Source organism: Rhineura floridana, chromosome 19 (genome assembly GCF_030035675.1).
Source record: "Rhineura floridana isolate rRhiFlo1 chromosome 19, rRhiFlo1.hap2, whole genome shotgun sequence".
In the NCBI taxonomy this organism is placed as follows: Eukaryota; Metazoa; Chordata; class Lepidosauria; order Squamata; family Rhineuridae; genus Rhineura; species Rhineura floridana.
Genome location: NC_084498.1, coordinates 8,833,328 through 8,854,838, shown reverse-complemented (window position 1 = coordinate 8,854,838; position 21,511 = coordinate 8,833,328). Strand labels below are relative to the sequence as shown.

Sequence of the window (21,511 nt, the reverse complement as noted above, 5' to 3'; positions counted from 1 at the left end):
CAAGCAGGCAGCTTAGCAGGTTCAATCCTGTCACCTTTGGGTACAATTAGGAAAGGCCCCTGTCTGAAAGAGTTACTACCAGCCCGTGTAGAGAGGGATGGACCAACAACCTGACTCAGCATAAGGAACCTTCCTATGTTTCCGTTGCCGACACATATTTGGCAATACCCTTGTTAAAAAAGTAAGGTCCTAGACCTCATGACCACCATAAAAGTAAGATTCCTTTCTATTTTCTAGATTTCCTGATATCCTAAAACTTACTTCAAGGTTTAACAGGCCAGTAAAGGCCCTCCCACAAACAAATGGCTAAAGAGAAGTCCAAAATAAGAACATCCCTGTAAGAACAGAATAATATAATGCAAATGGCATGCAATTATAATATTCACATACGCAGCAGCAGCCCTCCAGATCTTGCTGTAATTTCTACTGTGGGGCTGGATGCTGACCTAAAGGCTTCCAAACACTGTAGTCGCTATGCAGGACACACAGCAAAACAAAGCCCTTCAAGCTCACAAGTAAAGTGCGATGACAGACAGCTGTGCCTTTGTCTGAGCTGCCCCTCAGACTTCTCCCCATCCCCATAGGCAAGGGCAACTAAGCAGTAACATATATCATACCTGCTGCAAGAGCCCTGAATCAGCATCCAAGACGCAGGCATCAATCAAAATATTCTGAAAAACCAGAGAAGATGGGAATTAGGTTTATGGAGAAGCAGGGGCAGGAGGAGAGAAACGTTACCAGAGTAGAGATTCCATCTCTACAGGACACTGCATAGGCTACCTTTCATTTTGTACCCTGCTTCCCTGGAAGGAGGGTGCGGAGAAAGGGAATAGCCAGAAAGAGGATCATCTATACAAGCTAGGGATGGGGAACCTGTGGCTCTCCAGATGTTGATGGACTACAAGTGCTATCAGTCCCAGCCAGTATGGCCAATGTCGAGGGGTGAGAAGAGTTGTAGTCCAGCAGCACCTGGAGTGCCATAGGCTCTCCCATCCCTGGTTTCACGTGAGAAATCCATATTGCCGGGGGGGGGGGTGGCTGAGAAACCGTCAAGATCAGCCTCACCCAAGTGGGCCGATTCAGATGACATGTTAAACCACAGTTTAGTATTACATTAACAAGCCAGAGCAAGCACTGGGCTTGCATGCTACTCCTCCCCTGGCCTGGCAGCAAGGAGTTCAGAATCTTTCGCTCCCATTTTAGATTAACTAGCAAACCATGGTTTATAAAGCTGGCTAGCTTCCACTATCCATAGTTAAGATCAAGGATGTGGAACCTGTTTCAGCCCAAGGGGGGCATTCTCTTGCGAGCAAACCTCTGGGGGCTGCACACGAGTCACGGGCAGGGGCAAAGGCAAAAGCAGACACAGCAAAGGATGCGATTCTTATCTTCATACAATAGGCTACATTCCAGCCATGCAAAACTCAGGTTTCTATGCATGTACATATGTGCATGCGTGCACACGCACACTTCTCCCCATCAAAGCAAGCAAGAGGCATTATCCACAGTTTAAGGAGACATTCAAACCAGGGAAAAACACTAGAGAAGGGTACCGAGCAGGGCCTCTGAGGAATCTGGCATGGGGAGAGGGGTGCAAACTGGGGAGCAGGAAGGCAGGCAGAGCCCTGAGGGCCAGAAAAAAAAAAGACTTGGAGGGCTATGTGTTGTTACAGTTTGGATGACACAGCAAACTGCAGTTAACGTGAAATGGAAGCAGAAGCTTCCAGTTTCCTCCTCACAGCCACATCACTGCAGCTCATTCCCATAAAGCTAAACTATGGTTTAGCGTTGCACCCTAAACAGGCCAAGGAGTTCATGGCAGAGGCAAGTGATGAAGTGAGCTCTAACCCTTGCAAGGTGGATGAGGCGGGGGGGGAGGGGGAGAAGGCTGTAGCTTAGGGGTAGAGCATCTTCTTTGAGGCAGAGCATCTTCTTTGAGGCAGAAGATCCCTGTCAGAAATCCTAGACAGCTGCTGCCAATCAACATCCCAGGCTATGGTCTGAAGGCACGTGAGGCCAACACCCTGCTGAAGCTAAGCAGGGTCAGATCTGGTCAGTGCCTGGATAGGAGACTGCCTGGGAACCATATGTAAGCCGCCTTGGGTTTCTATCATGAAAAGAAAGGCGGGGTAGAAATGTAATAAATAAATAATTTATAAATCAATAAATAAACATGGAAAACAATACTCAGCTAGATGGACCTGATGGTCCTTGTATATAAGGCAACTTTCTACGTTCCTAAAGCTGATGCCATAATACATCTACAACGCCCACCATTCCCGACTAGTAACCACTTTGGCTGGGGATGATGGCAGCCAGAGTCCAACAGTGTTTGGAGGGTCACAGCGTCCTCACTTGTGCTAGTCTCTAAAAGTGTTACAAAATTACCATGTGTGTGCATGTCTTCATTTTTAGCTATCAGATTTTACCCCACAACATAATCTAAACAAAGAGCAATTAGTTTTAAAAAAAAACAGGGCTAGGAGTGTAACATGTTAAAAAACGGTCAGGGATAAGGTGTCATAATAAACTCTTGGCATCACCTGTTTCTGGGCTGCAAAGATCACATTCATAAAGTTCATGTACTGCAATGCACTGTCTTCAGCAGCTTTTATAACCTGGATAAAAAAATTTAGCATGTTTTAGTCTAGATCCTATACTAACTTAGTGGAGTCTACTGGTATTTTAAAGAAAAAGCTGAAAAGCCTTACCAAAATCCTAGATTTAATTTCCTGGCTGGCTGCATATTGAAAGGGGGGGGGGAGAGAAAGAAAAAATTATAAAATTGCAACTAACTGATGTTTTGTTCACAAAGTCTCTATGCAACCTACAAGGTGTTTTCCTTAACCATAGTTAAATGTTATATCTGACTGTAATCATAGCTCAGTGGGTGAGCACATGTTTTGCATGCACAAAATCCCAGCTTTCACCCACGGCATCTCCAGTTTTTTGTGTGTTTTTTGGAAGAATCAGGTAGGAAGTGATGAGGAAGAACCTTTTCTGTCTGAGACCCTGGAGAGCTGTCACCACTAATAGTAGACCAGAGGTAGCCAACAGGGTGCCCTGCAGATTTATTTATTTTTTTTAACTACAACTCCCATCAGCCTTTGCCAACATGGCCAATGGTCAGAGATGATGGGAGCTGTAGTCCAGCAACATCTGGAGGGCACCACAATGGCACACTGGAGTGGACATACTGGGCTAGAGAGACAAATAGTCTGATCTGTTATAAGACCACTTCCTGTGTACCCAAACACGGTTAAGGATTGGCTGGAGGGCAGGATATGAAACCATTGCCTGAAGAGTTTCTAAACTATTACTAGCATCAACAACGGTTCACCGTTACACCTGTACTAAACAAACTATAGTTTGAAGGCAACTTTCCCAAGACTCACTGGGGTTTTCCTACACTTGCCCTCCAGGTCCCAAGCTTAGCATGGGAAGCTATACTATAGTTTGATGGTATGTTTGGGATCTTAAGCAGGACGAAAGGCATTAAAATCAGGCTTAGTGCTAACCATAGTTAAATTTTAAGTGCACCAGGCCAAAGAACATCTAATACCTGCACAGCAAACAAATACATGCACAGATCCATGAATAATTCTTAGAATAGCAAATGCATTCAATTCAAAGTAATAAAGGTAAAATAAAAAGTCAATCTACATTTTGAAGCCAATTGTCTTTTTAAAAATTTCTCCGATTTCTCAATAACAGGGTTTTTAAAAAACAACAACGTAGAACACTGTACCTCTTCCCTCTTTAGTCATTCTGTGAATATCTAAGAAATGTAGTATTTAGGAATCATTTTTAAAACATGTTTTAACAGCTCCTTATGCAGCCTCCCAGATGCCAAATAACTGGGCCCTCTGGGCTAGCTGTACAGGTTCAGAGGAGGGCAACAAGGATGATCAGGGGACTGGAAACAAAGCCCTATGAGGAGAGACTGAAAGAACTGGGCATGTTTAGCCTGGAGAAGAGAAGACTGAGGGGAGATATGATAGCATTCTTCAAGTACATGAAAGGTTGTCACATAGAGGAGGGCCGGGATCTCTTCTCCATCGTCCCAGAGTGCAGGACACGGAATAATGGGCTCAAGTTGCAGGAAGCCAGATTTCGACTGGACATCAGGAAAAACTCCCTAACTGTTAGAGCCATACGACAATGGAACCAATGACCTAGAGAAGTAGTGGGCTCTCCGACACTGGAGGCCTTCAAAAGGCATCTGGACAGGCATCTGTCGGGAATGCTTTGATTTGGATTCCTGCATTGAGCAGGGGGTTGGACTTGATGGCCTTGTAGGCCCCTTCCAACTCTACTATTCTATGATTCTATGAAATATGCCTGGCTGGATATAAGGCAGCTTCCGATGCTCCTATGGACAAACATGTACACATTGCCACCGCTTCTGTATCCACCAGATCTCTCCTGGCCTTTCCTATTAAACCTTTGGCTTAATTCCTTAATCTTCCTTCCTGAACCATAACCAAGCCTAAGTATGGATCACTGCATTCACTCACATTCCTTTCTTGCTTTGCTTGTCTATCCCCTCTCATCTCTCCCTGCTGTCTTCTCCACTGTCAAAATGTATACTGGATGCCCCTTGAGGGCAGAGACCTATCTCCCCTCCCCCTTTTTTTGTTTATGCAACTCTGTATAAAATACAACATATACCAACGGCACGTCGCATAGACACAACAAAATCCAGGAGTGGGTTGTACAAAACATCTCCATACTTTGGACAGGACAGGAAAAACTTTTAAAAGTCTGGTTTCAGAAGGATACAGCAAATTGCTTTAGCAAGAGATCCAGCCAGTAACGATTCAGTCTGCTGCCCTCTTATTTCAGCTGCAATAAAAGAGAAATCACACACACACACACTTAAAAATGGGTAAAGTTTTATATTTCCTGGATTTATGTTGATTGTATATTGTCACTTTTACCACGGGTGTTTCTTTATCCTGGTGAAAGCCTTTAAGCTGTTGACCACTGCCATATGAAAAGGCAAAATAAGGAATATATTCTTCAAAATATATCCACACTTTACATATGCAATATAATAATAGTGAGCTCAAATAAGGCCTGGCCAGCACAAGTGAACAAATACCTCCCAGAATCCTCTGCAATGGGTAGGGATCTAACAACAACAAACATATGGGGGTTCTTTAGCAGACAGGCTGATGTGGAAAGAGGATCCTTAAAAAAAGAAAATCACTGCCTTAGAGAAATCTGTGTTCTAGGGCAGGGATCACTAATGTGGCACCCATTGGCACATATGTGCCCACGGCATAGGATCCCCTCCTAGTCTTGAAAGCAGTATTCCATTGTAGCCAACAGAACAGGTTGCAATGTGTGCTTGGCTGCGATTCCTACGCAGTGCCCACAAGTTCCTCTGGTTTGCAAATGTGCCTACAGCCCATTAAAGGTTGGTGACCTCTGTTCTAAGGTATGGTCTGAAAGTACATAAGGCCACTGCCTTGCTGAAGCTAAACAGGACTGGGCCTGGTCAATGTCTGGAAGGGTGACTGCCTGGGAACCACGCATACACTATATTGGTTTCTGTGATGGGGGAACGGCGGAAAGCAAATTGCAAGAAACTAAAGAAAAAAGTGTCAAGTCACTTAAACCACATGCGATTCTGTAGCACAGGCATTTTTCAAGCTTCAGTAAGAGCAGCTGACAGCTGCCTCCGTCAGCCTGGATGGAGGGAACAGCTATCTTTGTCGTGAGCCAATCTAGCAGGGGGTAGAGCAGTGACCAGGAGGCGGGCGAGGAGGACTTGGACTGGGACATTCCAGTCGGGGAAGGACCCAGCGAGGGGAGGGACGACAAAGCGGCCCCTGCTCTGGACAATGACAGGTCATCTCCAGCAGACCCAGAGACCCCCTGGGAGAGATCACCAGACCTGCCTGTCACTCGTCCGCCTGATGAGGCACCACCACCGGACAGCCCTCCCCATGCAGAGGGAGAGGACGGGACAGAGACTAAGGCCCCGCCTTCGCCCTGGTCCAGGAGGCAAATGCGGCGGGAGATTCAACAATCCCAGCTGAGGAGTCTGCTCTTACGCGCACGCACCCAACAGTGACTCAGGGCACACGCAAGCAGGGAGCCCGCCCAGCCCGACTTAAACTGGGTGCAGGGGAAGGGTTAGTTGCTGAGTCAACGTCTTATTGCTGCCAAGTTGTGCCTAGTTAGCTAGAGAGGGATGCTGAGCTCTGAGTAAGTCATAGGTAGATTCATGAAGCACACTGAACTGAAATTTTCTTTTCAATAAAAGAAAAAAACACAGCTGAGTCTGAGTTCTTCGAGTTCGGGCAGGACAATCTTGATGGGAATGGAGGGTGTGGATGACGCAGCATGTGAGGGGGCTTGGAGGATGTAAAGCAGGTGTGAGGAGTCGGCAGCCCTCCAGATGTTGCTGTAGTACAGCTCTCATATACAGAGGCTATGCTTGCACCTGGTGCAGAAACTCCAGATGGTGGAAAATGCTGCAGCTAGACTGTTGATGTGGCAGACTACAGCCAGCACATAACTCCAGTGCTTAAAAGCTTGCACTGGCTGCCCACGTTACTGGGCCAGGTTCAAGGTTAATTTACAAGGCCTTAATAGCTTGGCTCTAGGATATGTGAAGAACCACCTGATCCCTTATGTCCTTGCCCAATCATTGAGACCTTTGGGAGAATCTCTGCTGGACATCCCCCATGGCTCAGATGCACGGCTTATAACGATTAGATTCAGTGTAGTGGCCCAAACCTGTGAAACTCCCTCAAAACTTGCTGAACTTCAAACACATAACTAAGACTTTCTTGTTCCAGCAGGCATTTTAAGGTAGTGCTTGATTTTATCATGATTTGTTTAATTTTATGTATGGCTTGTTTTTATGTACGCTGCTTAGAAATGCGAATGATTAAGTGGTATGGAAATGTATAGAAACATAGTTTGTGTTTAGCAAAGAACATAACTGAATTTTTCCTTTAACTTACACTTCCTTTTGGAGAGTCCTGTTCTGATGACCTGCGTTTTTTATTATTATTTTGCACCATTATGCTATTAACTTGATTTCAATCTGACTATTATACTGAACTGTGCTGAAACACTTAAATTTTATTTCTCAACAAGACATGCTTTTTCTTCACTGAATGTATTAGTTCTGCCAGCTTTTCTTTCCTTATTTTTTTTGTTAATTTTTATGTATGAATCTTTTTTGTATTTATCTATGTATATCTTTTTTGTTACATGTACTGAAAATTTTCCAATTTAAAAAGAAAGAAAGAAAGAAATGTCTTAAATGAAGAAATAATCCCCAACCATTGGCCATGCTGGCTAGGGCTGATAGGAGGTATAGTCCAGCAATATCAAGAGGGTCCACAGGTTCCCCATCCCTCACGGAAAGCAAAACTGCCCTGCATAGGAATGTGTTCTTAGGGAAGTCAACCCTATACCGGGTTAAAGAGGTACATAAATCCTAGATGGTTTAGGAAAAAAGTAAATAAGAGACACAGAGGCAGTGGAACAAAACAAACTGAACCAGATGCACATCTTACTGTTGGTCATGAGGTCCTTTATCTCCTCCGCAATAGTTTCATTTATGGTTGTTAATAACTCGTATTTTCCATCCTTGCTGCCAGAAATATTAGATTCTCCAAAAAGATCAGCAGGTGCCCAGTGCTTTCCAGGGTAAAGGAAACGGCTAAGGGAAATGGAAGCAGAACATTAAGTAATGTTAAGTTAATCAACATAATTAATATGTATCAGACAACATTCATTTCAGGATGAAACAAAGGAAGAAATCTTGCATGATTTTGTTTCTATTGCTTTCTGTCATAAATTTCAGTGTACCAAATGTTTTACAGTTCATATCTCATTTAACCTCACATCAATGCTGTGAGGTAGGTAAGGCCAGCTTTGCACTTTGTCACCTACATGCTCACCTAAGGCAAGTAGCTACAATCTTCTAGGAGAGCAGCCGAAGTGCATGAATCACCTTGCTGGATCAGATGAAAGATCCATTTCTCCCAGCACTTTGTTTCAAAGAGTAGCCAGTTTGACATCTCTGGGAAGGCTCAAAAGCAGAGCAAGATCAAGACAGCCATTCCACCATCGTTTACCTTCAGATTCTGGCACACTACGTTTGAACTGCACCTACCCCCACTCTCCTTATGTCCTCTACGGCTCTCTCCTGAGTGCCTGATCATTCAAAAAGCTACAATACCTTTCCTGTATATGACTGGCTATCACAGCAAGTTTGTTGTTGCGGTTCATAAATAAGTGTGCGTTTCCCAACACCATGGTTGCATCGAGGCATTTTGATAATGTAAGCTGTGAGAAAAGCAAGGGAGAATTATTAAAAGCCAAAAACATTCAGAAAGGGAAATTATGTTTGTGAGCATCTCATCAAACCATACTTATCATAATGAGAGAGAAGATAAATTATTATTTATACTTCAGACAGGGATGGATAGATATTGCCCAGCTAGATGTCTAAAGGTAGAGAATCTAGTAAATTTCTTAAGGGAACGCCCCTTATATCTAAATTTGAGGACTCATTATCTTGAACCCTTAATTGTAGGGATCAGTAGCAATTCCTCTCTAGGTATAATTTTATTCCCACTAGTCAGTACAGATTACACATCATGTAAGACAGCCAAATTTGTCAAATTTATTGTTTAGACATTAATATATGTTAACATACATCAATGAGGTTTTGCTATGGAATATTTTACAATCAGATTATGATAACGTATTCGGTATGTACCTATTTTGCTTTGTTTTACTGTTTTTATTATGTATATATGTGTATAATTTGATTGGTCAACAAGCTACAAGTTGAAATGAAATTGAATAATACAGGAATGGGGAACCAAGAGACCTCCAGGTGTTGCTTGACTCCAACTCCCATCATCCCTGACCATTTGGCATAATGGCTGCGTCTCGTGAGAGTTGGAGTCAAACAGCATGTGCCCCATCCCAGATTTAAAGAAAACCTAAGTCATACATTAGTGCAGAAGTGGCTAACTTTTTCGGCCTGAGGGCCACATTCATCCTTGGCCAACCCTCTGGGGGCTACATGCCAGCAGTTACTGTGGCTGATCCATGCTCTCTCTCACACACAGCCACTCTGTGCCCACTCCACAACTTCTCTGCCCACCCAGCACTGTGTCTACTTTGTTTATTTCTTTTTGCCACCACTGCCAAAATCACTGGGGCCTTGGGGTGCCAGAAAAAAATGTCTGGGGATGCTGGATCAGTCCATTAGGGTGGAGTTTAGCTACACTTACATTAATGCATCATTCATGAAGCTGAAGAAGGAACATAGAAATTCTTCAGGCAAATTTTGGTTTACTTGTAGTACCCAGAAATGCTCTTTTTCAGACCATGCTACATCTACACGTGCTCCTTACTGTACCAGTGTGAGGTCCACATTTTGGGATGCCCCTGGGGAAGATATCCATAGGGCCTCCTTTCCTAAGTAGCCCCATGTCCTCATCAACTGCTACTGCCCATTCCCGTCCCCTGTCATTCTGGGCCCAAACTGCATCAACTCCCAGAGAAAGAGGGCCACATGAGTAGAAGATGCTGATCCTTCTTTCTCCTATCACTGCTCAGTTGCTTGGAACTGCAGCAAGAAACAGCAGCAGGCTCAGGGGGCTCTGAAGGTTGGCATAGGGCCCTCTTTCTGGGGCATGGGCTTTGGCAGTTGCCCAACAATACTGACCCCTGGTAACAGCTCCACAATGAACTATTAGCACATCATCAGTCCAATTCTAACTACAGCTGACTTAGGATCACGAATTTACTTGGATGTTCTTCTGAAAACTGCAAGGCCTACTTGCAAAAATTCATTTAAATTCAAGGCTAAAGAGTTAATTCTAGATTATAATGAATCCAAATGAGTGGTTATTTTAAAAAAACAGACGCTAGAAAATCAACAGTCCTGAAATACATTTCATGACAATAAGAAAGTCTTACCTCTGAACCTCCTAATGCCTGCTTTCCCCACCAGATGGGATTAGTGTCAATGACAATGACTAAGAGATTCAGTTCATCATCTAGAAAAAAAGTAAAATATTGCCCCCCAAAGATGTGAAAACACTACCTGGCAGTTTCCCTGCACTATAAAAGGATTAGCATTTACAATCTCTACATCTAGTTTGTTTATTAGTCAGATGCATGGCTGACCAGATGTTGTTGGACTACAACTCCCACCATCCCTTATTATTGGCCCTGAGGCTGATGGAAACTGGAGTCCAGCATCTGCAGAACCATCCCCTATCTACAGGCAAAGGGGTCTTATCCACATATACATACAAAGAGGAGAAGCCTGCTCAGTGGGGACAGCTTCCAATTTTATTTTTAAAAGCCACAGCAGTACTCATGGGAGTCACATTTCTTTCTTGAGATGCATAAACAATGTGGATGGTAGACCACCTGGGAACCACATATATGCCACTTTGGGCTCCATGATGAAAGAAAAGTGGGATATAAATGTAATAAAATAAAACCTTCATAACAGCTCTTTCAGGTGACTTTACTATTATTCCCATTTTACCAGTAGGAAATGTAAGCATATGGGTAGGGAAGCCAAGCAAACAGAATTTTACTTGCCCAACAAACGTTTCATTGCCAACTGATGGAACAGAAAAAGACAAAGCGAGAGGTGTGTGTGTGTGTGTGTGTGTGTGTGTGTGTGTGTGTGTGTGTGTGTGTGTGTGTGTGTGTGTGTGTGTGTGTGTGTGTGTGTGTGTGTGTGTGTGTGTGTGTGTGTGTGTGTGTGTGTGTGTGTGTGTGTGTGTGTGTGTGTGTGTGTGTGTGTGTGTGTGTGTGTGTGTGTGTGTGTGTGTGTGTGTGTGTGTGTGTGTGTGTGTGTGTGTGAAACACAATGATTTCGCTCCACCTAGCACAAATGCTGTTAGCATACAAAGGAAAGATGGATCAGTGTGTGCGTTTAAATAAATACGTGTAATTCAATGAATGTTTAGCACGGCATATTTAGACCTGAATCTCGTGGAGAGAAACGCGTAAATCAATTATTTTGCTCCAGCTTGCAGAAACGCTGTTAAATAGAGCAGCGCGGGTTTGAATCTGCTTGTAAAAGCATCCTTTTAAAAGAAAGAGCTCTGCACGTACACAAGCTCAAATCCAGTCACTCCACAGAACCGGCACTTTCAAAAATGGGAACTTGACAGCCACGTGTGTGAGACCCGCTCATAACTACATCGCTCAACAAGAACACAGAGAAGGAGCTGGAGTTTTATCCCCGATCCTTCCCCACCCAATTTTGCAAGCTATCCGGGGTAGAGGAGACCGCAACGTGCACCCCAGAGACTCACCTCCACTCATAGCGCCCTATAGTGGGGACAAGAAGTCAGACTTCCGTCATCCAAAAGTGAAGTCACGCACACTTGGGCGCGTCCGCTTAACGTCATTGCCGAGGCTCCCTTTTTCGTCCTTCATCGGAAGTGAGTGCAGCACTGAAAAACGTCCGGCGGGCTCAAGCGGCGCTCTGCTAAAGGTTCCGTCTAAGGGGCACCGTGCGTTAGATGAGCAGCTGGAAAGATTTGTGTAATATTTTCCTCTGCCATGAATGAAGAAGGTAAGGCTGTAATACGCGCTCCAGCTGACAAATCCCCGGTGGTGTTATTAGTATCTTCATTTTAATCTTTTGAGGGATGGCCTGTTTTAAGTTTTGTTAGCTTGAGTCGCTAGCTTTGTCATCCGAACAACAGCAGGGAAATTGCCCCTGTTCAAAGAAATCCGTAAAAACGATATAAAAGTCAGGAAAAAGCAATATAATTCAAAATAATATTAAATGTTTTACTTTACTGTCAGATAGAGAAATATGCAGAATGACGATATCAACGACTGCGTGTGAGAGTGTGAATGGCCACCGTTCATATTATCACCTCTGTACTTTTTTTCCATTTTCTTTTCTTCTGACCTCGCTGTTGACAGTTCCCCACCTCAGCCATATGTACGTATATCTGCAACACAGGATAGTATCTAATGACCTGGACTCTGGCCCATGAAAATGTGTGCTACAATGCATTTGTTGCTCTTTTAGGTGCAACAAGTTTCTTTGATATATAAGCATAATAATTATTTATAATTATATGTGACCTAATGTAAAGCATGCTGTATATTTGTTTTGACTGACTTCAAAATATTCTTTGCTAGTATTAGGCTCCATTTCTGTTAGGGAAATATGCTACATCATAGCATTTGGCTATCTTGCTCAGTATTGTCTACACCAGATTTGGGAAACCTGCTGCCATCCAAAAGTTGCTGCTCTACAATTCCCATCATTCCTGACAATTGGCCGTGCAGCCTGAGGCTGATGGGACTTGGTTGCCCACAACATCTGGGAGCCCGTAAATATTCCCCACCCCTGGTTTACACTGACTGGTAGTGGCTCTCTAGGTCTTCAAACTGGAGACTTTGCCAGCCCTATCTCAAGATGCCAAAAATTGAACCTGGGGCCTTCAGTATGCTAGGCCTGTGTTCTTTCACTGAGTTATGTATGGTCTCATCTTAACATAGGAAGGTGCCTTAGGCCCCATCTGCATTATTCATTTTAAACAGTATCGTACCACTTTAAACAGTTATGGTTTCCCCCAAAGAATTTGTTAAGGGTGCCAAGAATTGTTAGGAGCACCCTTGTTCCCCTCGCCGAGCGCCATTTCCCAGAGTTCCCAGGGAAGAGGGATTTATTATTAAACCATTCTGGGGATTTGAGCTCTGTGAGGAGAACAGGGTCTTCTAGCATCTCTCAGCATCCTTAACAAACATTTCCCAGGATTCTTTGGGGGAAGCCACAACTGGTTGAAGTGCTGCTTTAAATGTAAGGTGCAGATGTGGTCCATGTAATTCTGTATCCGTTACACTGACTCTCCAAGGTTTCAAGCAGGAGTTTTTCCTCAGCCATACCTGGAGCTTGACCCTGGAACTGGATCTGGGATCACTTTGATATGCTAAAAAGCTGCCTAACAAACAGAACAAGCTACTGGTCCACTTAGCCCAGTTTTGTTTCTACCACTCATTCTCTGAGCCTTTTGGCTGGTGATGCTGGGGATTGAATCTGGATTCTTCTGCATTCAAAGCAGGTGCTCCAGGCCTCAGCTACTTTCCTGTCAAGTATTTTTCCCCATCACTGTCATTATTGAGTGTGTAAAAGATGGTAATTGTGACTATTTGTGGAGGTTCCAAACTACCATTTCCAAGACTCGAACTTAAACTATCGTTGCAATGAACTCATGATATTTAAAGCACAGATCACTTGTGAGGTATGAAAGCATAATAACCTTGACAATTCTCTCCTTTTTCTACTCTGCCCCTCATCTTCTTTTCAGAGCTGGTTGAAGCCTTTAAAACCCGGATGAGGCAGGACCCAGATGTTGCCTCTGCTGTGGCAGCCATCCATGCATTGCTGGAGTTCTTGAAGAGAGACAAAGGCATGTTGGATCTCAAGACTGGGTGGGCTGAGCTGTGGAATGAGGGACTGAGGGGCAAGTTCAGAGGAGGGCTAGATCATAAGTGGGCAGAATGTAGATTGAAATCTGCTGGTAGATCTCTGAATGATTTGTTGTAGAGCAGCAACCGTATCTGACTCTGAATACTTTATGTAATAAAAAATGGTAGCAAAAAATTAATAGCAAATGAATCTATGAGTAACATAAACTTAAAATGTGCCATGACTGGTCAGGTGGTAATTGCTTTTCTCTCAGCCCCACCTATAAAATAGGGACATTAATTGGTTGCCTTTGACCAGGTTTTGGGCAGCTGTGCTAGACAGTTTTGGAGTTTTGTATTTGCTTCCCTGATCTGTAGCAACTCAGGTGTAGATTTATACTTGCAGGTCATCCTAGTGCTTATGGGGTGCATTTGGCTCTACCCCCTGAGTTACCATTTTGCTACCTCTCCCACGCCACTATTTTGCACCTGGGTTTCCTAGAAGCTTAAGAGTTCTAGTAAAAAAACAATGCAGATCCTGCAAGCCATCAGTCTGCCCACTCCTAGACTAGATTGTCATTTGGCTTTTAGTAGACTGTTCACTCTTCCTGTTTCTCTCAAGGTGAGACAGTTCAAGGGTTGAGAGCAAACCTCAAGCATGCTATAGAAATTCTCTCTGGTGTGGACTCTTCGGTTGCTGTCTCTTCTGGGGGAGAGCTGTTCTTAAGATTCATCAGCCTCACATCTTTGGAGAACCCGGTGAGTTTTATTCAGCTGTTTGTAACAGAGCAGGTGTGGGACTCTAGCTGTTTGGTAGTCTTTACAGAGTTACTGGCTTATAGATGAAGTCACTGCTGAACAGGGCAACAAGGGCTGCATAACATGATGCAATGAATCACATTGGCTCTGCTCTGGAACCAGCTTTAAATGTTGAGACCCAGCTCTGGAACGTATTAAATACGGATAATGGTAAAAGAGGGCTCCTGAGCATGTGAAACATTTGTACATGGCTGAATAAGAGCTAGATTCCGCATACTTTGGATGAGGGGAAAGGGCTTCTAGGCCAGAGGACGTGTGAACATTGAAGATGGTTGGAAGATGACAGGGCCTTTTCTGTGGTGGCTTCCCATTTTTGGAATGTCCTCTCCAGTGAGGTGCATCTGTCTCCATCACAATTGACTTTCAGGAGGAATTTGAAAACATTCCTGTTTACCCAGACATTTGATGGCTGAAGGGGACTTTTGGGCAATCCGAAAGTCTTAACTTTAACTGTGTCTGCATGTTTTTGCCAGTTTTTAGCATGCTTTTCTTTCTGTTGTTGTTGTTCTGTTAATGTGGTTGCTTCTTTGGGCTCCTTTGGGAGGATGGGCAGGATATACGTTCAAAAATAATAATAACAACAACAACAACAATCTTGGTGCTTCTCGTCTATTTAAAAAAAATGCTAAGCCAGCCTTGTAAATAAGCTTACAAAAGTTACTAGCTTGCTCCCCATCCCACAAAAAGAATTAATGTGCAGGGGTCTGACAGAGGAGAGTTTCCATCCACTAGCAATCTAATGCATTATATAAAAGCAGAACATGAATACTTGAAATAAACAAAATTGATAATAAATTTCTGTCCTGGCTGTAGAGAAGGACAGTGTGCTACGCCCTTCTTCTACCAGCTTTCTGACTCGCCTGCATATAATTCCTTGTTATCTATGGCTACCAAGCAGGTGTTTAAATACAGCCCTGTGCTGACGCCCATGGCATATTCTGGCTTAAATTTGTAATTCTCTTTTTTTCTTTTTCCAAATAATTTACTGATAAGGTATAATTGTTTTCAAATTCCTCCTGAAAGTCATCTTAAGAAATCCAATTTGAAATTATACAAATAACAATATATTTTTCTGCTGTAAACAGTAAAATATAAATATGTACTAAGTTCTATTTTGTAATTTATTTTCCAATTGTCAGTAAAAGGACTCCACTCTGTTATAATTTGAGGATTCTCTAATTTCATCCCTTGAGCTATCCTTCAAGCTATCTTTTGTGCTGCTTTTTCTAGGACTATTCCAAATGTAAAGAGGTCATGATTAAGCGAGGAGAGCTTTTCCTCTTGCGCATCTCTCTTTCGAGGAACAAAATAGCCAAACTTTGTCACACTTTTATCAAAGATGGTGGGGTAAGTAAGTCTGGACCATACAAGAACAAAGGAGTAGAGCGAAGTGTCTTTTGTTCAGTTGTGTGTAATCCACAGACACCCCATGAGAATGCAGGAACTTGCACCGGGCACAGAATGCAGTGTCCTGTGAATCTCAGAGCTAAGCCAGGCGCGGAATGACAGGGTTGTATTCAACTAAGTCCTACTCAGAGTAGAGCCCCTGAAATTAATGAACCCTATGGTATAGTCATGTCTATTAATTTCTCTGAGTAGGACTCTGTTGAATACAACCTGTTTGCTTCCATACTGCTCTTTTATTGCTTTCAGGTTCTATTTTTGACTGTACAGTGCTTAGAGATTTTTGGAATATTAAGTGGTTAACAAATGCTTTTAAAGAAATAATATTTGCAGGGAGGCGCTGCTCTAATTTTTTTTCCCACATTCATATCATATATTCATGTAGCCATTTGTATGTGAGCTTTCTAACATCTATGTACTGTGCAGGGTGGCTTACAACTATTTAAAATCGCAATCGTATAAAAATACATTAAAATACAGTAATCAAATACAATAATGAATACATCAGTTGGCTTATTGTATGTGTCTCTCTCTGGCATGATATGCCTTATTTAATTTTGTAATTTTTAACCTTTTCCTCCCCTGACTCCCCCCCCCCCGTGTGAATTTCTCCACCCACAAAGCTTCTATTAACTCTGCAGAAGTGGGAGGCAGATGCTGTTGTTGTGTCTGTTTCTCCCCCTCCTGCCCCCTGCTCAGAGCTAAGAGCAGCTTCGATAAGGGCTTTGGGATTCACATGACACACCATACATTGAAAATTATGTGCCTTGCCTCCTCAGAGAATCTTAACTCACGCTTACTCAAAAGTGGTCCTGCGAGTGTTAGAAGCTGCTGCAGAAGCAAAGAAACGTTTCAGCGTCTACATCACTGAATCGCAGCCCGATCGAGCTGGGCAAGTAGCTGGTAGTTCTGTTTTCTCTTCTTCCACAAGCACAAGGCTTTGTGCAAATAACGGTAGCCATTTCTGCTCCATCTTTATCTGAACAGGTTTGCCCTTTTATGAATTTAGGTTGAAATCCTGTGCACACTTAACTTGGGAGTGAGCCCTGTTGAACATGGTAGGGCGTACTTCTGAGTAAGCACACGTAGGATCAGCCAGTAGATTTGGCAGCTGGTAAAGAACTATGATTTATGAGTGGCCCCAAAACCACAAGGACTTGGGGAATGGGTTTTGCTTCACTTTTTAAAGTTGGGAACCAAAACGTTTGCCACAAACCTCTTCTTTTAATCCCCCGCATTCCAGGAGCTCAGGCTAGCGTACAAGGTTTTCTTTCCACAACCATCCTGCATTTTCTCCCCACCACAACTTTGTGAGGTAGGTTAGGCTGAAGAGATGGTGACTGGCTCAAAGTCCCCACAATAAGCCTCATGACTGAGCAGGGATTTGAACCTAGAACTCTGATTATAGTCCAACACCTTCCCAAACATGGAGACTCGTGCTTGGACTACAATCCCCCATTGTATCTGGCAATTGGCTATGCTGGCTGAGGTTGATGGGAGGTGTAGCCCAATAACATCTAGAAGGCACCAGGTTGGGAAAGCCTGCTGTAACCACTGCACCACATGGCCTGTTTTCTCCCCACTCCTTTGCACGTAGCAGAGGACTTGAGGGGGGTAGAAGAGGAGAAGAGTGATCTTGCTTTGTGCCAGGCTACAGTCAATGAAGCAGTGGGAAAAGCAGCCAGAGGACTTGAGGGAGGAGTGTCTTGTTTAACTTTGTGGAAAGGCTTCTCTGCAATTCACAGAGGACTTGGGGAAAGGGAAGGTCAGCATCAGCGATCAAGCAAATGAATCTGTGGAGCTCCACAATTGCAACAGCACAATCCAAAGCATGTTACTTAGAAATAAATCCCTCTTTCAATAGGAGTCTCTCTAGTACGCGTGTTTAGAATTGCAGCCTTTCTTAAAAGATCATCCTTGGTGCAAAAGGAGAGGTCAAAATTGATAAGGATAATAAGAAAAAAATCAATTCTATATTGGAAACAAATTTGACTTTTTTAAAAAAACTTTTATTGTATTGTGATGTGTGATTAAGATATTAACTTTTAGAAAACAACTTTAAAATAAAATAAGCTTAAAACTCTCTAACAATTACACAGGCAGAAGATGGCAAAGGCCCTCAGTAAACTTGGCATTCCGGTGACCATCATCCTGGATGCTGCAGTTGGGTAAGTCCGGATGATCAGTGCTGCAGCTTGGAAGGGAGTTCCCCAGGCAGTTTGATATCGTGGCATTTGGCAAGGGCTGGTGGGGCAGAGGGGCTGCTGTCCAAAGAAGAAAAAGTTCATCGGGAGCTGCCAGGCCAAATCTATTTGTCCATTTAGGCCAGTTTTGTCTACTCTGACCAGCAGTGTCTTTCCAGGCTCTCAGGGTCTTTCCCACCATCTGCTGCTTTTCTTTAACACAACCTGGGACTTTCTGCATGCAAACCATATGCTCTCCCACAGAGCTATGATCCTTCCTTCTTTTAAGAGATGCCTTCTCTCTCCCCCAGTTGCATGGTCTTGTCCAGGAATTGTACCCAAGACCTTTTGCATCAAAAACCAAGAAACTGTGTGGCTAGATAAGCTTTCTGTAACCCGGGGTCCTTCAGATATTGTTGGGCTCTGACTCCTATCATCCCTGACCAATGAGCATGCTGGCTGAGGCTGATGGGAGTTGGAGTCTTACAACATCTGAAGGGGACCAGGTTGGGAAAGGGTGTCCCAGATCAACAATGCGCACAGCATGCCCACATCCCACAGGGCTTCTATGGGGAACGCTACTAACTCTTTTGAATCCTGGCACTTAAAATGCTGGTTCTTGCAAAAGTCAGCCAAGGTCCTCCTCATTTCCCTTTGGGTGTAGCAAGACGAATCTCGCCTTTCCCTCCCAACTGTGAAATGAGGGGCAGTGTCAATGCAGAACCAAAAGGGTGTCATTTTAAGCTTAACAGAAGTGGACTCTGTGCATGAAAAAGATAACACCGAAATAACTCCTGCTGCGGAATATGAATTGACCCCTTTCTCCCCTTTGAAATAGCTACATAATGGAAAAAGTGGACCTGGTGATTGTTGGCGCTGAAGGAGTGGTAGAAAATGGTGGAATTATTAACAAGGTAAAATGTATACACCAAGATTTGTGATGGCTCCCTAAAGACTTCACGCTGGGTTTTGCATGTTTTCAGAAATTACTTTTTTCAGAGCTGCCCTGCTGGATCAGAGCAAAGGTCCATCTCATCCTTTTCTCCCCAGTGATTAGCCAGATGCTTTCAGGAAGAAGCTCACAGAGAGTTATGGTCATTCCCTAGCTTTTCCCTCCAACACAACAAAACCTTTATTTAAACCTAAAAATCCTAAAGTTCCCTTCTAAAAACTTATTTATAGGGCTGCAAGGATTCTTTTTTACTTCCTATCAAACACACATAGCATAAGCCTTGCTTGAGAGTGAACATATCCTTTTGGAATTCACTATAAAATCATATTTTCTGAGAAATCTTGAGAACTGCAGCCTTTAATTTTTTAAAAACTATCATGACTCAAGAAAAATTCAATCATATTATGCAAGAAAAATCAAAACATAACTTAAGGCACAATACAGTCAAGTTAAGCACTTTGAAGTTCCATTGGTCTTCAGTGAATGAATGATGCATCTTCTTAACAGTGCAATCCTAGGCACGTCACATTATTCCCAAGTCAGTGGATATAGAATTACACCCTCAATCACTCCCAGGTCACGGGGTATAAGATTGCAGCTTGCTTACTTGGGAGTTCGACTGAACTCAGTGGGGCTTACTTCAGGAATAGGATTACACTGTAAATATATGACTATTAGAGCTTGCTGGGTCAGACCAATAGCCCATCTCGTCCAGCATCCTGTTCTCACAGTGGCCAGCCGTGTGTCCATGGGAAACCCACAAGCAGGACCTGAGTGCAAGTGCACTCTCCCTGCTGTTTCCAGTAAATAGAATTCAGAAGCATACGGCCTCTGCTCATGGAGGCAGAGCATTGCCATCATGGGTATTATTATATCATCCTCATCCTCATCAAATAATAATAATGATAATAATAACATTTATTAGTCGCTTTTTTCCAAAAATAGGACTCAAAAAGGAAAACAAAAACACCCTGCATATGAAATAGCTTACAGCAAGTCAAACAATGGCAAAAAAAATTTCAAGCGAAATAATACAATAGAGAAAATAACAAATGGCAGATATAACAGCAACAAAAAAACATACCAGCACTATAAATATAAGATAACACATTGTAACAATCCTAAGAGTAGTAGCCATTGATAGCCTTATCCTCTATGAATTTGTCTAATTCTCTTTTAAAGTCATCCAACTTCTGTGGCAGTGAATTCTGTAGTTTTAACTATGTGCTGTGTGCAGAAGTCCTTTCTTTTGTCTGTCCTGAAACTTCCAACTTTCAGCTTCATTGGATGTCCACAATTTCTCGTGTTATGAGGAGAGGGAGAAGAAACTTTTCTCTGTCCACTTTCTCCATGCCGTGCATATTGTGTCGCCTCTTACTCATCTTTCGTTTAAACTTCACTGTGCTCAGCTTGGACAGGGTCTTGCCCATAGGGTTTCTCTGATATTACAGAGAGAGGGTTGCTTGGTTCATCATCCGAACCTTAAAATATTTTCTTCTCATCCAAATGCCCTCCTCAGATTGGTACAAACCAAATGGCCGTGTGCGCCAAAGCTCAGAACAAGCCTTTCTACGTGGTGGCTGAAAGTTTCAAGTTCGTAAGACTCTTCCCTCTGAACCAACAGGATGTCCCAGATAAATTTAAGGTAAGTGAAAATAAGAATGCTTCTTGGTGGCCTGCAGCTGCAAAATTCTGTAGCAGTGCAACTGGATGGAAACCTAAGTGCAATGTAATGCCTGATCTTGGAAGTTAAGCCCCAATTTTTAGTATAACTAACACTGTTGAAACATAGCTGAGCTGGAAAGAGTTCTCAGGGCTGTGGAGTCGGTACGCCAAACCTTCGACTCCTCTATTTTTCTACTGTCCGACTCCGACTCCACCCAGAATTGCTTCCGACTCCACAGCCCTGGAAAGTGCTGTAAATGTCTTTTTAAATTGGAAGCTCTCATAGGAGCATTTTTATCGCTGCCTGAATATGCGCTGATCTTGGCATCACAGCATTTGTCTTCATCTGGGTCCAGTGTCATACCCTGACACACAAAATGTTTCCATCTTGAGTTATGATGAAATGCTCAACTACAGATGACTTCATGGGAAGCTTCTTTGAGATTGTGAATTTATATTTTAAAAAAATTGTCAATCAAAATTTATTTTGAAGCCGGAGTTGGAACATTTCTTCCGACTCACTCCACCCAAAATTGCTTCCGACTCCAACTCCACAGCCCTGAGAGTTCTTTCAACTATCTATTACAGTTGGGCCCCACTCATACGGAGGGTTATGTTCCATGCTCCCGCCGAAAAGCGAAACCCACCGGAAAGTGGGACATATTTATTTGAAGCATTTCTCTCCATTGTTCAGCCAAAAAAGGCTCCCAGAATAGCTTACAAACACCAGCTCTAGTGGTGAGTTTCTTGACCGTTTGGACTTTAGACTAGGTGACCTTTTGGTACATTTCAACCCTGTGATTCTATGTTCCGAGTCACCCTTGGGTGAAAAAGCTGTCTTTCACAGAAAGTGATAACGTGCATCTTTTTCTGATTTCTTCCCCAGTACAAAGCTGATACACTGAATCAACGTAAGGCACTTACGGAAGAGCATCCCTGGATCGACTATACCTCCCCATCTTTGATCACTCTGCTCTTTACAGATCTTGGGGTCCTGACCCCCTCTGCTGTTAGTGATGAACTTATTAAACTCTATTTGTAAAAA

At 43.2% G+C, this 21,511-nt stretch overlaps 2 protein-coding genes across 3 annotated transcripts in view; one reads left to right on the top strand and one right to left on the bottom strand.

Moving 5' to 3' along the window:
- Positions 1-11,463, bottom strand: part of GTF2H3 (general transcription factor IIH subunit 3) — a 15,297-nt gene extending 3,834 nt beyond the window's left edge. The window contains exons 1-9 of one of the 2 annotated variants that reach the window (XM_061603471.1): positions 11,328-11,463; positions 9,967-10,046; positions 8,210-8,316; positions 7,542-7,687; positions 4,783-4,845; positions 3,749-3,778; positions 2,712-2,740; positions 2,544-2,618; positions 618-671 (exon numbers count right to left, since the gene is read on the bottom strand). In XM_061603471.1, the coding sequence (XP_061459455.1) occupies positions 618-671; positions 2,544-2,618; positions 2,712-2,740; positions 3,749-3,778; positions 4,783-4,845; positions 7,542-7,687; positions 8,210-8,316; positions 9,967-10,046; positions 11,328-11,337 (594 nt within the window). In that variant the 5' untranslated portion in view covers positions 11,338-11,463. The remainder of the gene's footprint in view (positions 1-617; positions 672-2,543; positions 2,619-2,711; positions 2,741-3,748; positions 3,779-4,782; positions 4,846-7,541; positions 7,688-8,209; positions 8,317-9,966; positions 10,047-11,327) is intronic. The other variant, XM_061603470.1, reaches the window with a different exon arrangement.
- On the top strand, positions 11,446-21,511 carry EIF2B1 (eukaryotic translation initiation factor 2B subunit alpha). Its single transcript, XM_061603469.1, has 9 exons — positions 11,446-11,590; positions 13,344-13,445; positions 14,066-14,202; positions 15,493-15,609; positions 16,446-16,562; positions 17,770-17,834; positions 18,688-18,763; positions 20,321-20,446; positions 21,353-21,511. The coding sequence occupies exons 1-9, from the start codon at positions 11,578-11,580 to the stop codon at positions 21,506-21,508; spliced, it is 909 nt and encodes a 302-aa protein (XP_061459453.1). The 5' UTR covers positions 11,446-11,577; the 3' UTR covers positions 21,509-21,511.

Excerpts from the sequence above, each read along its gene's own strand:
- EIF2B1 (XM_061603469.1), top strand. Across the intron at positions 15,610-16,445 it reads CTTTTATCAAAGATGGTGGG|AGAATCTTAACTCACGCTTA; the intron begins GTAAGTAAGTCT and ends TTGCCTCCTCAG. Across the intron at positions 16,563-17,769 it reads AGCCCGATCGAGCTGGGCAA|AAGATGGCAAAGGCCCTCAG; the intron begins GTAGCTGGTAGT and ends TTACACAGGCAG.